General features: G+C 62.0%; 1 protein-coding gene across 4 annotated transcripts; it reads right to left on the bottom strand.

The window, feature by feature from the left end:
• Positions 1-1,117: 1,117 nt before the first annotated feature.
• HM13 (histocompatibility minor 13) lies at positions 1,118-12,268 on the bottom strand. 4 transcript variants are annotated; one of them, XM_038166326.2, is made up of 13 exons: positions 12,019-12,268; positions 10,982-11,080; positions 9,753-9,835; positions 8,835-8,923; positions 8,144-8,229; positions 7,916-8,041; positions 6,306-6,363; positions 5,932-6,015; positions 5,594-5,630; positions 4,534-4,636; positions 3,733-3,914; positions 1,972-2,165; positions 1,118-1,510 (listed from the first exon to the last, which is right to left on the bottom strand). In XM_038166326.2, the coding sequence occupies exons 1-12, from the start codon at positions 12,211-12,213 to the stop codon at positions 2,015-2,017; spliced, it is 1,293 nt and encodes a 430-aa protein (XP_038022254.2). In that variant the 5' UTR covers positions 12,214-12,268; the 3' UTR covers positions 1,118-1,510; positions 1,972-2,014. The 4 variants fall into 4 exon arrangements, with proteins under 4 accessions (XP_038022254.2, XP_038022256.2, XP_038022255.2 ...); XM_038166328.2 differs by having other exon boundaries at positions 3,829-3,914; positions 12,019-12,267; XM_038166327.2 differs by lacking the exon at positions 1,972-2,165 and having other exon boundaries at positions 12,019-12,267.
• Between the last annotated feature and the right edge of the window lie 617 nt (positions 12,269-12,885).

Here is a 12,885-nt window from a genome sequence, read left to right as displayed (position 1 = left end):
CCCAGCTCCTTGCAGGGCCCGAGCGCTTCCTTCCTCCGGGCTCTGCCCCGCTTATCGGCCGGGCAGGGCCGGGGTGACCCCGCTGTCCCCTCTCCGTGCCTTTCCGCTCCCCGTGGCGCCGCAGGGAGCCCCTTGGAAAGCTCCCAGCTCGCTGCCACGCTCCTGCTGCCCACAGCTCCGCGGGCAGAAGCAGGGAGCGAGGAGGCAGAGGGCGATGAGAGGGGCACGGCTGGGGGACCAAACGCACCCCAAAACCACGGAGGCTGAGCGGGGATAGGTGCGAGACCCCCGGGGATGCCCCCAGCCGAAGTTTGGGAGGACACGGAGCCTCGTGGGACGTGGTGAGAGCCCCACAGCCTCGGGCACGGCCCCACAGCCTCGGGCACGGCCCCACAGCCTCGGGCACGGCCCCGTGTCGTGGCCCCGTGTCGTTTTCCACGGGGCACTGGAGCCTGGTGGAATCACATCTGGAGTCTAGACTCAGCGGCTCTGTGGGCCGGGCCTGGCGGCCGCGCGGTGCCCAGGCCCCCGCTGCACACTGTTTGCTTAGCTGGAGGTATTTAATTGGAATTAAAGTGGCCCCTCTTGTTTTTGCGGACAGGGCCGTTGGAAAAAGGAGCTGTAAGTCATAGAAAACATCTGTAGGAGCCCGCGCGGGGTCATTAGATGGCAGAAGGCGAGGCGCCACTTTTAGTGCTCGCAGCCCAGGCGGGGAATAATGGCTCAATACGGCTTTTGTGGAGGGGCTGCCAAGCCAGCAAACACTTTCTATTTATTCTGGCAGTGGGCACGGCCCGAGGGATGCGGGATCCTCTGCTCGCCTGCCCCGAGGCGGGCAGGGAGGACAGTGCTGGTGCCGCAGGGCGCAGGGCAAACGGCCCCAAGCAGGAACCAGAGCTTGGTGCAGTGGCCACGGCCCCAAATATTGGTGCTGCGGCATCGAGGCCAGGTTGGGGCTGGGCAGAGCACAGCAGGAGGGGAAGGGGACGGTCACTTGGGTGCAAAGAAAAGGATCCCAGACCCCAAGGGGGGAAATAAAGCTGCTGGAAGGGCTCGGATGCTCACCCAGAGCTCATGCACCAGGCTCGAGCAGCCCCAAGAACCCCCCCGGCACCGCTTCCTTTGAGATGGTTTAATATGAGAGAAAGCAAATGCACAATACAAAATTTAAAAACCGGCCTGTGGGGTGCCGCCCGCCCGCCCCGCGCCCCCAAAGGAGCCCAAGCGAAAGGGAAGGGGGGGCTGCACGGCCCCTGGGGAGGGGAGGGGGGTGGACACGCGGCGTACATCAATGCCCCCCACCTGGGCGGCTGCTCCGACACACACAACACGATGCTCTGGCACAATTGTCTCGTCGTCTGTCACTCGAGGGGGGGTCTGGAAGGGTCCCCAGCCCGGCAGCGCCGAGCCTGGCCCCCCCAGGCAAGGTCACTTCTCCTTCTTGTCAGCTGCTGTGGGCTCCTCTTTGGAGGCCCCCGGCGCCTCCTTGGGGGTAGAGCTCTCCTCGTAGCTGGGGACAGAGGGATGAGAGGGGTGCAATTAGCAGGGGGGAGCCCTGCCCTGGGGACAAGAACGTGCTGAGATCAGCCCGGAGCACCAGGAGGGCTTGGTACAGGGGGGGCAGGTCGGTTCTGTGCCTGGGAGCTCGTCCCTCCACACTGATTCTTTGATTCTTGCTCCCAAAAGCACAGCTGGGCTCCCCAGATAGCACCAGGCTCTCCACATGGGGCTGAGCACTGATTTTCGAAGGGGGGCTGCAGGAAAAACAGCAGCAACACCCCCAGGGCCACGCTCCTCTGCCTGCAAAACCCCCGCAGCACTGCCCTGGGCCCTAACGGAGGAGATTTGGGAGCACAGGGGGCAGAGCCGTCAGCTCCTCGCCCCCCCTTTGGTCCCCCCAGAGGAGGAGAAGGGAGCCCAGAGCAGAGAGGCGAAGGCTGGGGGAAGGGGAGAGCTGGGATGAGCCCCTACCTGGCCAGAGCGAGAGACAAAAAAAGGGCACCGTGCTCGATTGCTACATGGCACTGGGGCTTTGCTGCCGGCGTCGGCGGGGGCAGGATAATTTCTGCTGCATGGAATCAGCCAGGCTGGCCGGCGAGCCGGACACGGTGGGGAAGTGGGTGAGGCGCGGCGTGTGCGGCAAGATTTCAGCAGAGGACTCATAGCTGCAGGAGAAGGGAAGCAGGAAGGGAAAAGGGGAAGGACAGGGCAGAAAGGAGAGAGGGGGAGAGAGAGAGAAAGAAAAAGCAGAAGAGTTTCCAAGTGAGACAGCTGAAACCCCAGCACCCTGCACTGCCAGCCCTGGGGGGGGTTAAGGGCTGAGACCCGGGGAGGAGGCAGCCCCTGGGGGAGCAGAGGGGGAGAAAAGAAGCTCTGGTGCAGCTGGAGGACAGGGGGGGCACGGCAGGGGAGCAGCTCAGAGCCAAGGTCAGGATCTGACCATCATCACCACAGCACCGAGCTGCCCCCAGGCCGAAACCCCCCGTGTGCAGGGAGCTGCACTGGGCAGCGAGCCCAGTGAGCAACTGGGAGGAGTGGAAACGTTGCAGAGGAGCTACACCTGGGGGGGAAATTCCTTGCAGTGAGGGACGAAGCCTGCAGGCAGGAGCCCTGCCACGTCCTGCTTCCCCCGACAGCACCTGGAACAATTTCCAACCCCACAGCCCCGCTGTTCGCCCTGGCAGAGTTCCCTCCCAGCAGCAGGCAGCGCTTTGGGGGTGTTTTTTCCCCAAAACCAGCTGCCAGGCTCCACGGGGGGGTGGGTTTGCAGCCCCTCAGCTCGTTTTTTCCCTCCCCCCCAGTTTTGTTTTCCTGGGGCAGGAGCAGGGAGGTGCCGCTGCGGGCGGGTGAGTCAGGGCGCACGGGAGAGCGGCTGCAGGAACCCAGGTGCACAGGAAGGACGAGCCCAGGACACTCGGTGCCTGCAGCAGAGATCGTCAGAAGCCGACATCAAAGCACGGGGCAGGTGCTGCAGGGCTGGGGAGCCGGGCCCAGCTGACAGCCCGGTGGGAACACGCATACCTGCGGCTCCCAGGGGAAGGGAGGAGGCTCTGGGGCAGCCCCACAGCCCTCACGGAGCTCAGGCTTTGGTTTTCCTTCCCCTCCTGGGCAGGCTGGGGGCTCGGGCTGGCCCCCACAGGAACCCCCAGCAGCCCTGGCTGGATGCTCCCTTCCCTGCTCTGCTTCAGGTGCCCTCAGCCACGGGCAGGGAACAAATATCCCCGCAGCCTGGGGCTGTGTGTGTGTGCAGGAGGGGGCAGCCCAGCCTTTTTGCCAAAAAAAAGCCTTTTTGCTGCTGCTGGGCGATGCCTGGAGCACAGCAGAGATCCCTTTTTCCAGCTCCTTTTTTTTTTTCCCCCCACACATCTGCAGTCCCAAGGGAGCCAGCTGCAAAGCGCCTCCCCTACCCCAGCGGGGAAGCCGGGATGTGCTCGAACCAGCCCCGGCTGCTCCCGCAGCTGGCTCCAATTCCATCCTCCCCCACCCACGGGCGCTGGGACACACAATGACCAAGTCTCTCTCGGCACCAGGTGCGCGGTCCCACCCTCTCCCTTGCCTGCCAGAGCAGGGGAAGAGCTCGGCAGCTCCCAAAACGCTGCCTGCCCCGTTGGGTAGGGCACCGAGGGCTCCCGGGAGGTGGCAGGAGCCAGGCTCGGCGTGTCCGAGCACACACCCGGCTCCCTCCGCCTCCGCAAACGCGCGCACGCACACCCCGAGCCTGCCCAGATGAACCTGTCCCTCCAGCTGTGCCCGGGCGTGGGAACATCTGCATGCTTCCTGTGCTCCAGCGCCGTGGGCAAAACAGCTCCGACCCCCGCCGAGGCCCACCTGAACATTTCGGTTACTTCTCCCTTCGCCAAGGCCACAAGCAGGGGGAATCCGATGCACGCGGGGACCAGGTACAGCAGAGCAGGCTGCCAGAGAGAAAAAAAATCGATTAAACCCAACCACAGATGGCCCCTCGGGAATCAGGGCCCTGTCCCCACCACATCTCCACTGTGCAGAGAGGGGAGAGCCCCAGCAAGCTGCTCCGAGAGCCCACCAGGACAAAAACCCTGCCACAGGGACCCAAAGTGGCACAGAGGCTGCCTGGCAGAGGGGTGCCAACCTCCCGGCTCGTGCTGGAGGTGAGAACCCAAAAGCCACCCATGAGCCAGGCTGCCTGCAAGGAGCACGGGTGGCTGTGCTCACCCACAGCTCAGCACCTTCCTGGGCACCTCCTCAGGCCCCAGAAGCATCTGGGCACCCACTGCGGGCTGTGAACACACCGAGAAACCCCACAGGGCAGGAACAGCACCCGCAGAGTGCTCCTGGAGCCCCCCACTGTGCTCCTTGGGTGCTGAGGTGCTGCTCTCAGCCTGAAGGCTCAGCTCCAGGCAGACCCACGGGGGTTTGGAGGAGGGCAAACACAGGCAGGAGCTGGGAAAGTGAAGCCAAAGGAACATCTGCTTTTTCCTGGCGTGCCTGGGATGCTCGTGGCCAGGCTGGCGCGTCCGGCCGCGTGCCCCCGTGGGGCAGAAGGGCAGGGCTCACCTGGGCGTGCTTGAAGATGTGCATGATGAAGATGGTCAGGCCCAGCCCGAAGATGTAGGCCACGAAGCTGGTGTAGAAATACGTGTGCGTGTTCTTCTTCAGGCTGGAGGGAAGGGAGCAGAGCAAGCTTAGTTCGGGCTGTGGGATGCCAGTGGCTCAAAATGAGCTGGCCCAGCCGCCCAGGACATCTCCCACCAGGTCTGGGTGCAGGGAGCAGAGCTCTCCACAACCTCAGGGCCAGCACAGAGGCTGCCACCAGCACAGCCCCCGGTCCTTTTTGGGGCTGGATGGGGTTACAGCCATGCGAGGTGGTGGGGAAGGGAAAAGGCTACAAGATCCTACTGCTGGGTGGCCGTGGGGTACACGAATCAGTGCTGGGACCCGGGGAGAGGATCCCCCCCGCTGTCCTCCCCCGGCTGCCTGCTCGCTGCACGTGGCGTTTGATCGCTGGGATTCCCAGCAGGTGCAGGCAGGATGTGGGTGGAAACACCTGGAAGTGCTGGCAGGGAGCAGAGGGGCTGTGCAACAGCGACAGGAGCGGGGCCACGGCGCTGCAGCTGCACGAGGCAGCCCGTTCCCAGCAGCTCCCGAGCCAGAGATGTGGGGCTGGTGTGGGGCAAGTGCTGGGAGCTACGCCCCAGCAGCAGGTGCAGCCGCCCTGCGTGGGAAGGAGCTGCCTTCCCCCGTGGGGACAGACACACGAGCAGCACCCCAGCTCTGTCTCACTTTATTTCCACTTCTCCTCCACGCCACGGCAGCACGAATTCTGCTCCTTGGGGTCAGGGAGCCTGCGAGGTCGCTGGGTGCTGCTGCTCCCCCCCTCTCCCCATGAGCAATGCTCACGAGCTCAGGATTTATCCCCACGCGCAGCCCTGCTCATTTCTGCTCTTCCAGGAGCTGCTTCTTCCAGCTGCTCTCCTGCATCCCCACCCCAAGCCCCAGATGAGAGCACACAGCCGAGCTCCTGGCTTCCCCTTCCCCTTTTTTTCCCCCTACAACAACAACCGGAGCACGCTGCAAGACCCAGGCTGTGCGGGACCCTTCCCCACCACCCCCTCACCTGATGTCAAAGCGCAGCAGCAAGGCGATGAAGATCCCTGCAGGGAGAAGGAGAGGATGGAGGCAGAGGAAGGCAGAGCCTTCAGCCACCCGCGGCCGTGCCTGGGCTCACAGTGCCCTCTCGTGGCACCGGGACAGCACCGGCATGGCCCCGACCCCAAGGGGAGACCCGGGGGGGGGGCTCTGGCACCCACCCACGAAGCTCCCAGCCCCGGTGTGAGGCTGGGGGGGCTCCAGCACGGTCAAAAGCACAGCACAGGGAGTGATCCCCCTGCCTGGGGGGGCTCCCCGTGGCTGTCTCGCTCAGTCCTGGTGACGTTCTCCCCCTTGTGTCCTCACCTGGGATGACAATGTCTCCCAGCCCCAGCATGGCGAAGTTGTCGGCCTCCAGACCCTTCTCCAGCAGGTCCTGAGGGAAAACCACTGCGAGAAAAGAAGTTGGGGCAGAGCTCAGCACCACCGTGCCCGGCCAAATAGGATCAGGCAGGACCCCAGCCCCATCCCAGGCCCCCTCCCGCTCTCTCCTGGGCCAGCCCCAGGCACTGGAGTGGGAAACCCGAGGGATTTCCAGCCCCGTGCATGGATCTCGGCTGCAGCTCCCAGAACCCGAGCCACTGCCCGCTCCACCACCCCCAAATTCACATTTATTTATTTATTTTTAAAGCAGCTGCAACTGCACCCCTGTTGGGGGGAGCTCGGGAGCATCTACTCACGTTTTATCGGAGCCTCGAACGATTTGGCAACCGTCACCATCACGTTGGTGCCAAAGACCTAGGGGCGAGCAGAGGAGTCGGGGTGAGGACGACTGCACGGGGACACGCACTCCGCAGCATTTTCCCCCCAGCAGTGCTTGGAGAACCCCTTGAGCCCTGAGCAGGCTGCTTTCAGCCCCGGGGAGCCACCGGTACAAAGTCTGACCGGGTGCAGGGAGCTGCCTGCGGGTCCCAGCCCAAAAGCCCCAGGGACGGAGCAGTTGTCAGTGACGTTTGCTCCAAGGTCAGTGCCTGTTCTGCACCGTCAGCTCCAAACACCAGCACCTCTGGGGATGGACTGTAAACACGGAGGTCAAAAACCCCGCTCTGCTCCCTTCCAGCTCCAAGCCTGGCTGCCCAGCAGCAGGGAGATGAGCCACACGCTGGTTAATGCCTACAGCTCTCAGCTCTTTCAAGAAAATCCTTAAAGCAAGCTCTGGTCTTTGCCACGGAGCCACAACACTCCGTGCTGGCACCAGGTAAAAGAATCTGGTACGATTTCTCCCCAGGACCACACAGGGGAAAACACCAGCATCAGCACACCAAGCAATTCCACTTCCTTTCTGAAATTCTCCTCGGATCTCTCTGTGATTAAATCCATGCTAAGAGCCAAGTGCCTGGTCCCTGCAGGGAGCAGCTCCACGTGGGGAAGCCGACCTGGATGGGCAGCAGCAAGGCTGAGCAAAGAGGGTTGCGTCCTGCACAGCTCTGTGAGGACGCTCACACCCCAAAAACAATGCAAGGTGCTGGGTACATCAGGTCTGAAGGCTTGCTGCTCTCTTGCTGGGAGCACTGGAGGTGGCACACGGACAAACAAAGCACAGCTGAGATCTGTGGAACGGGGAGCACTGGCCAAACACAAAAACACCGCAGCCAGGCTTAAACAGGGCAGGATTCCTCAGGCATCTGTGGTGCTGCTGGACAGACCTCAAGGTCCACAAGCTCTGAGACACACTGAAACAGCGATTTGGAAGGTGGAGGTGGACAGGAAAGACTAAGGAATACAGACATTACACAGGACTCAGGAGAAAAGGAACCAGAACCGTTGCAGAAAGATAAGGGAAACCTGGGAATAAAGACACGGGAGGGCTGTGCTGGCTGAGCGAAAACGCCTGGAGGCACTCCAGCATTTGGTTCTCGGTGCAGAACAGAAGGACACCGAGGAAGCCAGCTGATGACAGAGCCGAGGCACCGACACAAGCAGGAGCAGCAGAGCCCAGAACAGCCTCATCCTGCAGCCAGGCACCGGGCAGCTCCTAGGAACACAGGTCACCAGGACGGGACGTGCTCGACACACGGGCAGCCTACAGCAACCAGGCTCCCCGACGAGATCCCTGCAGCCCTGAGCACTCGAAGCCAGGAATTTAAAAACACAGCCATTTGCTGAGCCACGTTCGGCCTCCGTTTGATTCTGTCATCCCCACCGCACCCCTCCGGGCTGAGGAAGTGGAAATCCTGACTGCGAGTGTGTGTTCAGCCAGCGAGCTGCCTCCGAAGAGGCACGAGGCCACGCACATGCCTTCCGCCACCAGCTGCAACTCGCGTCCGCCCTGGGGAGTGCTCCCGTTTACCCAGAAGACGTCGTAGATGAAGAGGCCCCCGAGCAAGATGCAGCCGGTGCTGACGTTGTTCAAGTGCAGCAGCTCCACCCCGTTGAGGGAAAACGCCAGCCCGAAGAGATTGTTGGCGATCCAGTGCTGAGGAGGACACAAAAAAAGGAGAGGTGAGTCCCCGGGGCACGTGCAGAGCCGCAGCCTCACGCCTTGCCCAGTCCCTGCCCCCCCAGCAGGCTCTCTCACCTTCCTCAGCAGGTACCAGACCCCGACAACACTGCTCAGGGCCAGACACACCAGATCCTTGGTGTCGAACTCGTAATTCACTATTTCTGCAATAAAAGAGAGAAGTCAGCCGCGGGGCAGGCCCGGCAGCTTCCCCTCCCGTGGAGGAGGGCGAGTTCACAGCGGGGCAGCACCACAGACCGCAGCGCTCCTGCCCCAAAAAGGGGAATCCTCCCCTAAAAACGGCCGTGCCCACAGCCCCCAGGTCCAAATGACGTGTGAGCAGCCTGCACTGCGAGCCAGACCTCCTCCTTCAGCCAGAATCTGCCACAAGAACAGCATCTGCCAGCCTTCTGTCAATAAGGAAATTGGAGTCAGGCTCTCTCCTAGGGCAAGGAGGGGCAGACCTGCTCCCTCTTCCTGCACCCAGTTAACTCCTGGTGGTATCATCAGAAGGTAAGGCATTTAACACCAGCCACGAGCCCCAATCTGTAACTCTCTGGGTTTGGGAATTCCCTGACAGACAGGGATAAAAACAGGGAGAGTGCTGGTGTAAGACAATGTCTGTGCAGAGCTGGCAGTGCTCACGCTGGCTACAAGAGGCAAGTCTTTGGGAAGGTTGTTCAGAAGGGCTGAAAGTCAAAACAAGTAAAACAAAACAGTGAAAGAAGAAAACATTCAAAAACCTGGAAGGACTGACAGGCTAACATACCTTCCTTGCTCTCCCCGGAGCCCTGGGTGAAGAGGAGCTGGTACTGTTTATTGGGGAAGTTTGCAGGGAAGAATCTGTTCATCATGGGGCTGGGAAAAGAAAAAAGAAAAAAAAAAGGTTGCAGAGAAGGGCAGTTCTACAGAAACCCCACCCGAGGCACTGCCCAGCACCTCCACATGAACATCGGTCCCCTCGCAGGGCAGGGAAGTCCCAAGGTTTGCCATGTCAGGGACTGGAACGAGCCCCAGCTTGTCACCAAGTGTGGGAGCTCGTCCTCCCCCGAGGGCTGATCCACGGGCACGTCACAGTCCCCAAACGCTCTAGGGAACAGTCACAAAGCGCCTCGTATGGGAAGGGAGATCCCAGCCCTGATGGGGCTTGCACTGTGCCCCCAAAAAGCCTCTGGGCATCCAGAACTGGTGAGGCCACAGCTCTGTGAGCGAGCTGGGAGCAGGGCCAGAGCCCAGGCGGAACGGCAGCGCTGCTTTAGGGAAAGCATCTGGTCCCCAGCTCAGGAAACAGGAAACCAGCTCTGCTTTTCGGTTACTGAAACAACCCGAGCTTTCAGCACCTTGCACCAAACACGAGTGCGAGATGTTGGGGACGTTACGGAGAGCTCCAGCTGCCCGTGCCAGCTGCTGCAGGAAGGGAACTGCGGTGCTGGGGAGCTCGGCCCTCCTCGAGGCAGCTCCTCGGGGTGGGATGCTGGCTCCTCCCGCTACGAGCTCGGAGCACAGCACCACTGGGACTGCTGAGCCTTGGCCTGCCCCAGCTCCTGCAGCAGGACGGGCTCACAGCGTGCTCCAGCCCTGCCTGCCCTCCAGATCCTCCGAGGGAAAAGCCTCCAGGAGCTGGGATTTGGCTCTGCCACACGGTGACAGTGCTTTACGCCGCCGTGCCACCCGCTCAGCACCCTACCTGATGGTGTGGGACAGGGCGAGGATCCCCAGCACGAAGAAATACATGGACAGCAGGAGGTTGATGTACTCTTGAGAGAATATCTGCAAGGGAAAACCACGGGGAGGGGGTTACTGCTGTGTTCTCCTCGCTGACACCGAAGGGAAATGCCTCACTGTGACCGACAGCCGCTGCGGCGGTGCTCCACGGGGACGGGAAGGAGCTGCAATAACCCAAATCCTTGCCCTGCTGCTATAAAATATGTTGGAAATAGCTGCCTGCTCGCAGAACACACGAGCTGTGGCACACCTGTGAGCCGCTCAGCTCAAAAAATAACTCCTGTGCTGCAGAAAGGAGGGCACGGCTCCCCCGCCAGGTCCCCGCAGAGCAGCAGGGAGCGGGGCAGCATCCGAGCGCTCCCTGCCCCAGTTTTGCGGGGTGTTATTGGAGCTCCTGCCCCCCAAAACACACGGCTGCTGCTCGGTTCAATCCCACCCCGTGATTCAGAGCTTGCAGCACCCCTGGAGAAGTGATTTGCCACGGCCAGAGAGCCGTGGGCCCTCGTGCTCTCCTGGGAGGAAGGACGGGGGGGCAGCAGAGCTTAGGGCACAGCACAGACACTAAAAGGGAACACCACAGACCATGGGGGCACACTGCACGTTCCTAAACTCTTTCCTGGCACCTAGAGAGGAGGCTGGCGGATCAGGGGGCTGCCCCACTGCCCCCTCCAGCAGCAGCTGGGCAGATTTACTCCTTCACTGCTTTCCTAGCGTTAGCCTGAAGGAGGAGCTGCAGCCCCGTTACCCCACTGGCAAATCCAGGGGGAATTCAACTGGGGGAGCAGGGAACACTGCTGGGGAGGCCAAATCCTGCCCCCCTGCCACAGAGCTGGTCCCCACGCAGCCTCAGTGGCCTCCACGCAGCCTTTCCCCGTGGCACGGAGCTGCACAGTGCTGCTGCCAGCCCGCAGAGGCTCAGGCAGGCCGGAAGCCACCTGGGCTGGCTGCTGCCCGGTGCCCGCTATCAGCAGAGATAAGGCTGTAAATTCAAATATTTCTAGCTCGGTACAATAAACCCCACCTCCTGAGCTCTCCCCAGCAGGCCAGGAGCCAGGCGAGGTGCCTCTCTGCGGCCCCAAGCTACCCAAAGGCTGCGCAGCTCGGGGAGAAGGCACGTCCCCTGCTTGGGGACACCGGGTGCCTTCTGTCCCTGCAGCAGGGAACCCAGCCCCGTTCCTGGGGTGCACTCACTTTAAAGAAGAGGTAGAGCCCCAGAAGGGTGCAACTGGCAACGATGGGAAATCGAGCAGCATCTCGGCTGGTGATGGTCTCCGGCATCTCCGAGGAGTTCTGGGGAGGGAAGAAAAGGACACGAGTGGGTTAATGTGACCTGTGCTGTGCCCTTGTACCCGACAGACCCAACGGGGACCCCGCAGGGCTCCGTGGGGGCACCGCGGTGGCTTTGTGGAGGAGAATCCCAGCAGCTGGCCCCCTCTGGTCCCCAGAGCTGGGGCTGCGTCACAGGCAGAACCCAGGACGGGAAAAACAAACCTGCATCCATCCTTCCCGGGGCTGCTCCAGCTCCCTGCGCTTTTCCTCTCGGGAGGGGAGCGGCGCTGCCCCCTCCTGCTCTGCGTTTTTCCCTTTTCTACCCAGCGCAGAGCCGGGCCCCTGGCGGCTCGTGCCAGCCCGTCCCCATCTGTGCACACCATATGGCCACCACGTTCCCAGCGCTGCCGCCCTCCCGCCAGCCCCTCGGTCCTCACCCCGCTGCTGGGACGCCCCCTCCCCACCCCGGGGGTCCCCTTCCTGTGCCCCCAGCCCCGCTCCGTGCTCCCTGCGGGCAGACACCGGCACCCAGCACCTGTCAGGGCGCCCGGCCGCAGGAGCCGTTATGCAAAGCGGCTCCATGGAAGCACTGGCAGCTCGGGAAGGGAAACACGGGCAGGATCACGGGGATCACGGCCCCGGTTACCGGGCTGCGGGGAGCACCGGGGCACCACCGGGAGCCGAGGGGATAAATATCAGCAAGAAGCCGGGCTCGGGACGCAGCCCCCTCCATGAGGCATTGCGGAGCACCGGGGGGAGGGAGGTCCCGGGGTACCGGAGGGGGGGGTACCGGGGCACCGGCGGGGGGTTACCGGGCACCGGCAGCTCCCCGGTGCCTCCCCCGACCCCCTCACAGGGCACAGCCCCAGCGGGCCGCGAGAAACTGGTGCAGGCCCCCCCATCCCCGGTGCCCCCCCCCCCTCCCGGTGCAGGCCCGTTACCGTTAGGCCCGCCGTTACCTTGCTCTTAGCGCAGCTAACGGAGCGCAGCGCCCCGAAGAAGATGGGCAGCAGCGCCATGAGGACCAGGCTGCCGTAAGCCAGCGCCATGCCCTCGGGGGTAGCGGGCGGCCGGGCGGAGGCGGTGGCGGCGGCGGGGGGCGAGGGGGAGGCCCCGGGCCCGGCGCTGCCGTTGAGCGCCGCCGCCTCCTCCATGGCGCACCGACACGTCCCCCGTACCGGCCGGAAATGCGTCACACGTCGCGCGTGCGCGCGTGCGTGCGTCACGGGCACGCCGGCCCGCCGCGCGTTGCTAGGAGACGGCCGGTTGCGCCCCCCCCTCACAAACACGCCGCCATTTTTAATGCTGTTGTAGAGCTGTGTATAGAGCTCTAAATGGGCCTCTGGTACAACGCCAAATAGCCCCAAAGTTGCCTCTAATAAACTGTCAGATCTACCTCCAAGTACCTCAGTTTTGTCTCCAAATACACCTCGAGTACACCTCCAAATTTACCTCCAAATATACCTCCAATACATCTCCACAGATCCCTCCAAATACACCTCCAAATGGTCCTCCAAATACCTCCAAATAACTACAAATAGACCTCCAAACTTACCTTTAATAAACCTCCAAATCTACCTTGAAATACCTCCATTTTACCTCCAAATCTACCTCCAAGTTCACCTCGAATACACCAAATATGCCTTGAATACACCTCCAAATTTATCTCCAAACGTACCTCCAATACATCTCCAAATATCCCTCCAAATACATCTCCAAATGGTCCTCCAAATACCTCCAAATAACTCCAAAGAGACCTCCAAATTTACCTCTAATAAACCTCCAAATTTACCTCCGAATACCTCCATTTTACCTCCAAATCTACC

The sequence above is a fragment of the Anas platyrhynchos genome, chromosome 21 (assembly GCF_047663525.1).
Source record: "Anas platyrhynchos isolate ZD024472 breed Pekin duck chromosome 21, IASCAAS_PekinDuck_T2T, whole genome shotgun sequence".
NCBI lineage: Eukaryota > Metazoa > Chordata > Aves > Anseriformes > Anatidae > Anas > Anas platyrhynchos.
The sequence above is the reverse complement of the archived record's forward strand: the minus strand, read 5'-3'. Positions and strand labels throughout refer to the sequence as shown.

What these genes read in the sequence shown, in the direction of transcription:
- HM13 (XM_038166326.2), bottom strand. Translation starts at nt 12,213, where the DNA reads ATGGAGGAGGCGGCGGCGCTCAACGGCAGCGCCGGGCCCGGGGCCTCC. An exon ending in GCCCTGTCCCACACCATCAG is followed by an intron (nt 8,924 to 9,752) that starts GTAGGGTGCTGA and finishes TTCTTTTCCCAG; the next exon opens with CCCCATGATGAACAGATTCT. An exon ending in CTGCTGCGCTTTGACATCAG is followed by an intron (nt 4,637 to 5,593) that starts GTGAGGGGGTGG and finishes CCTTCCCTCCAG; the next exon opens with CCTGAAGAAGAACACGCACA.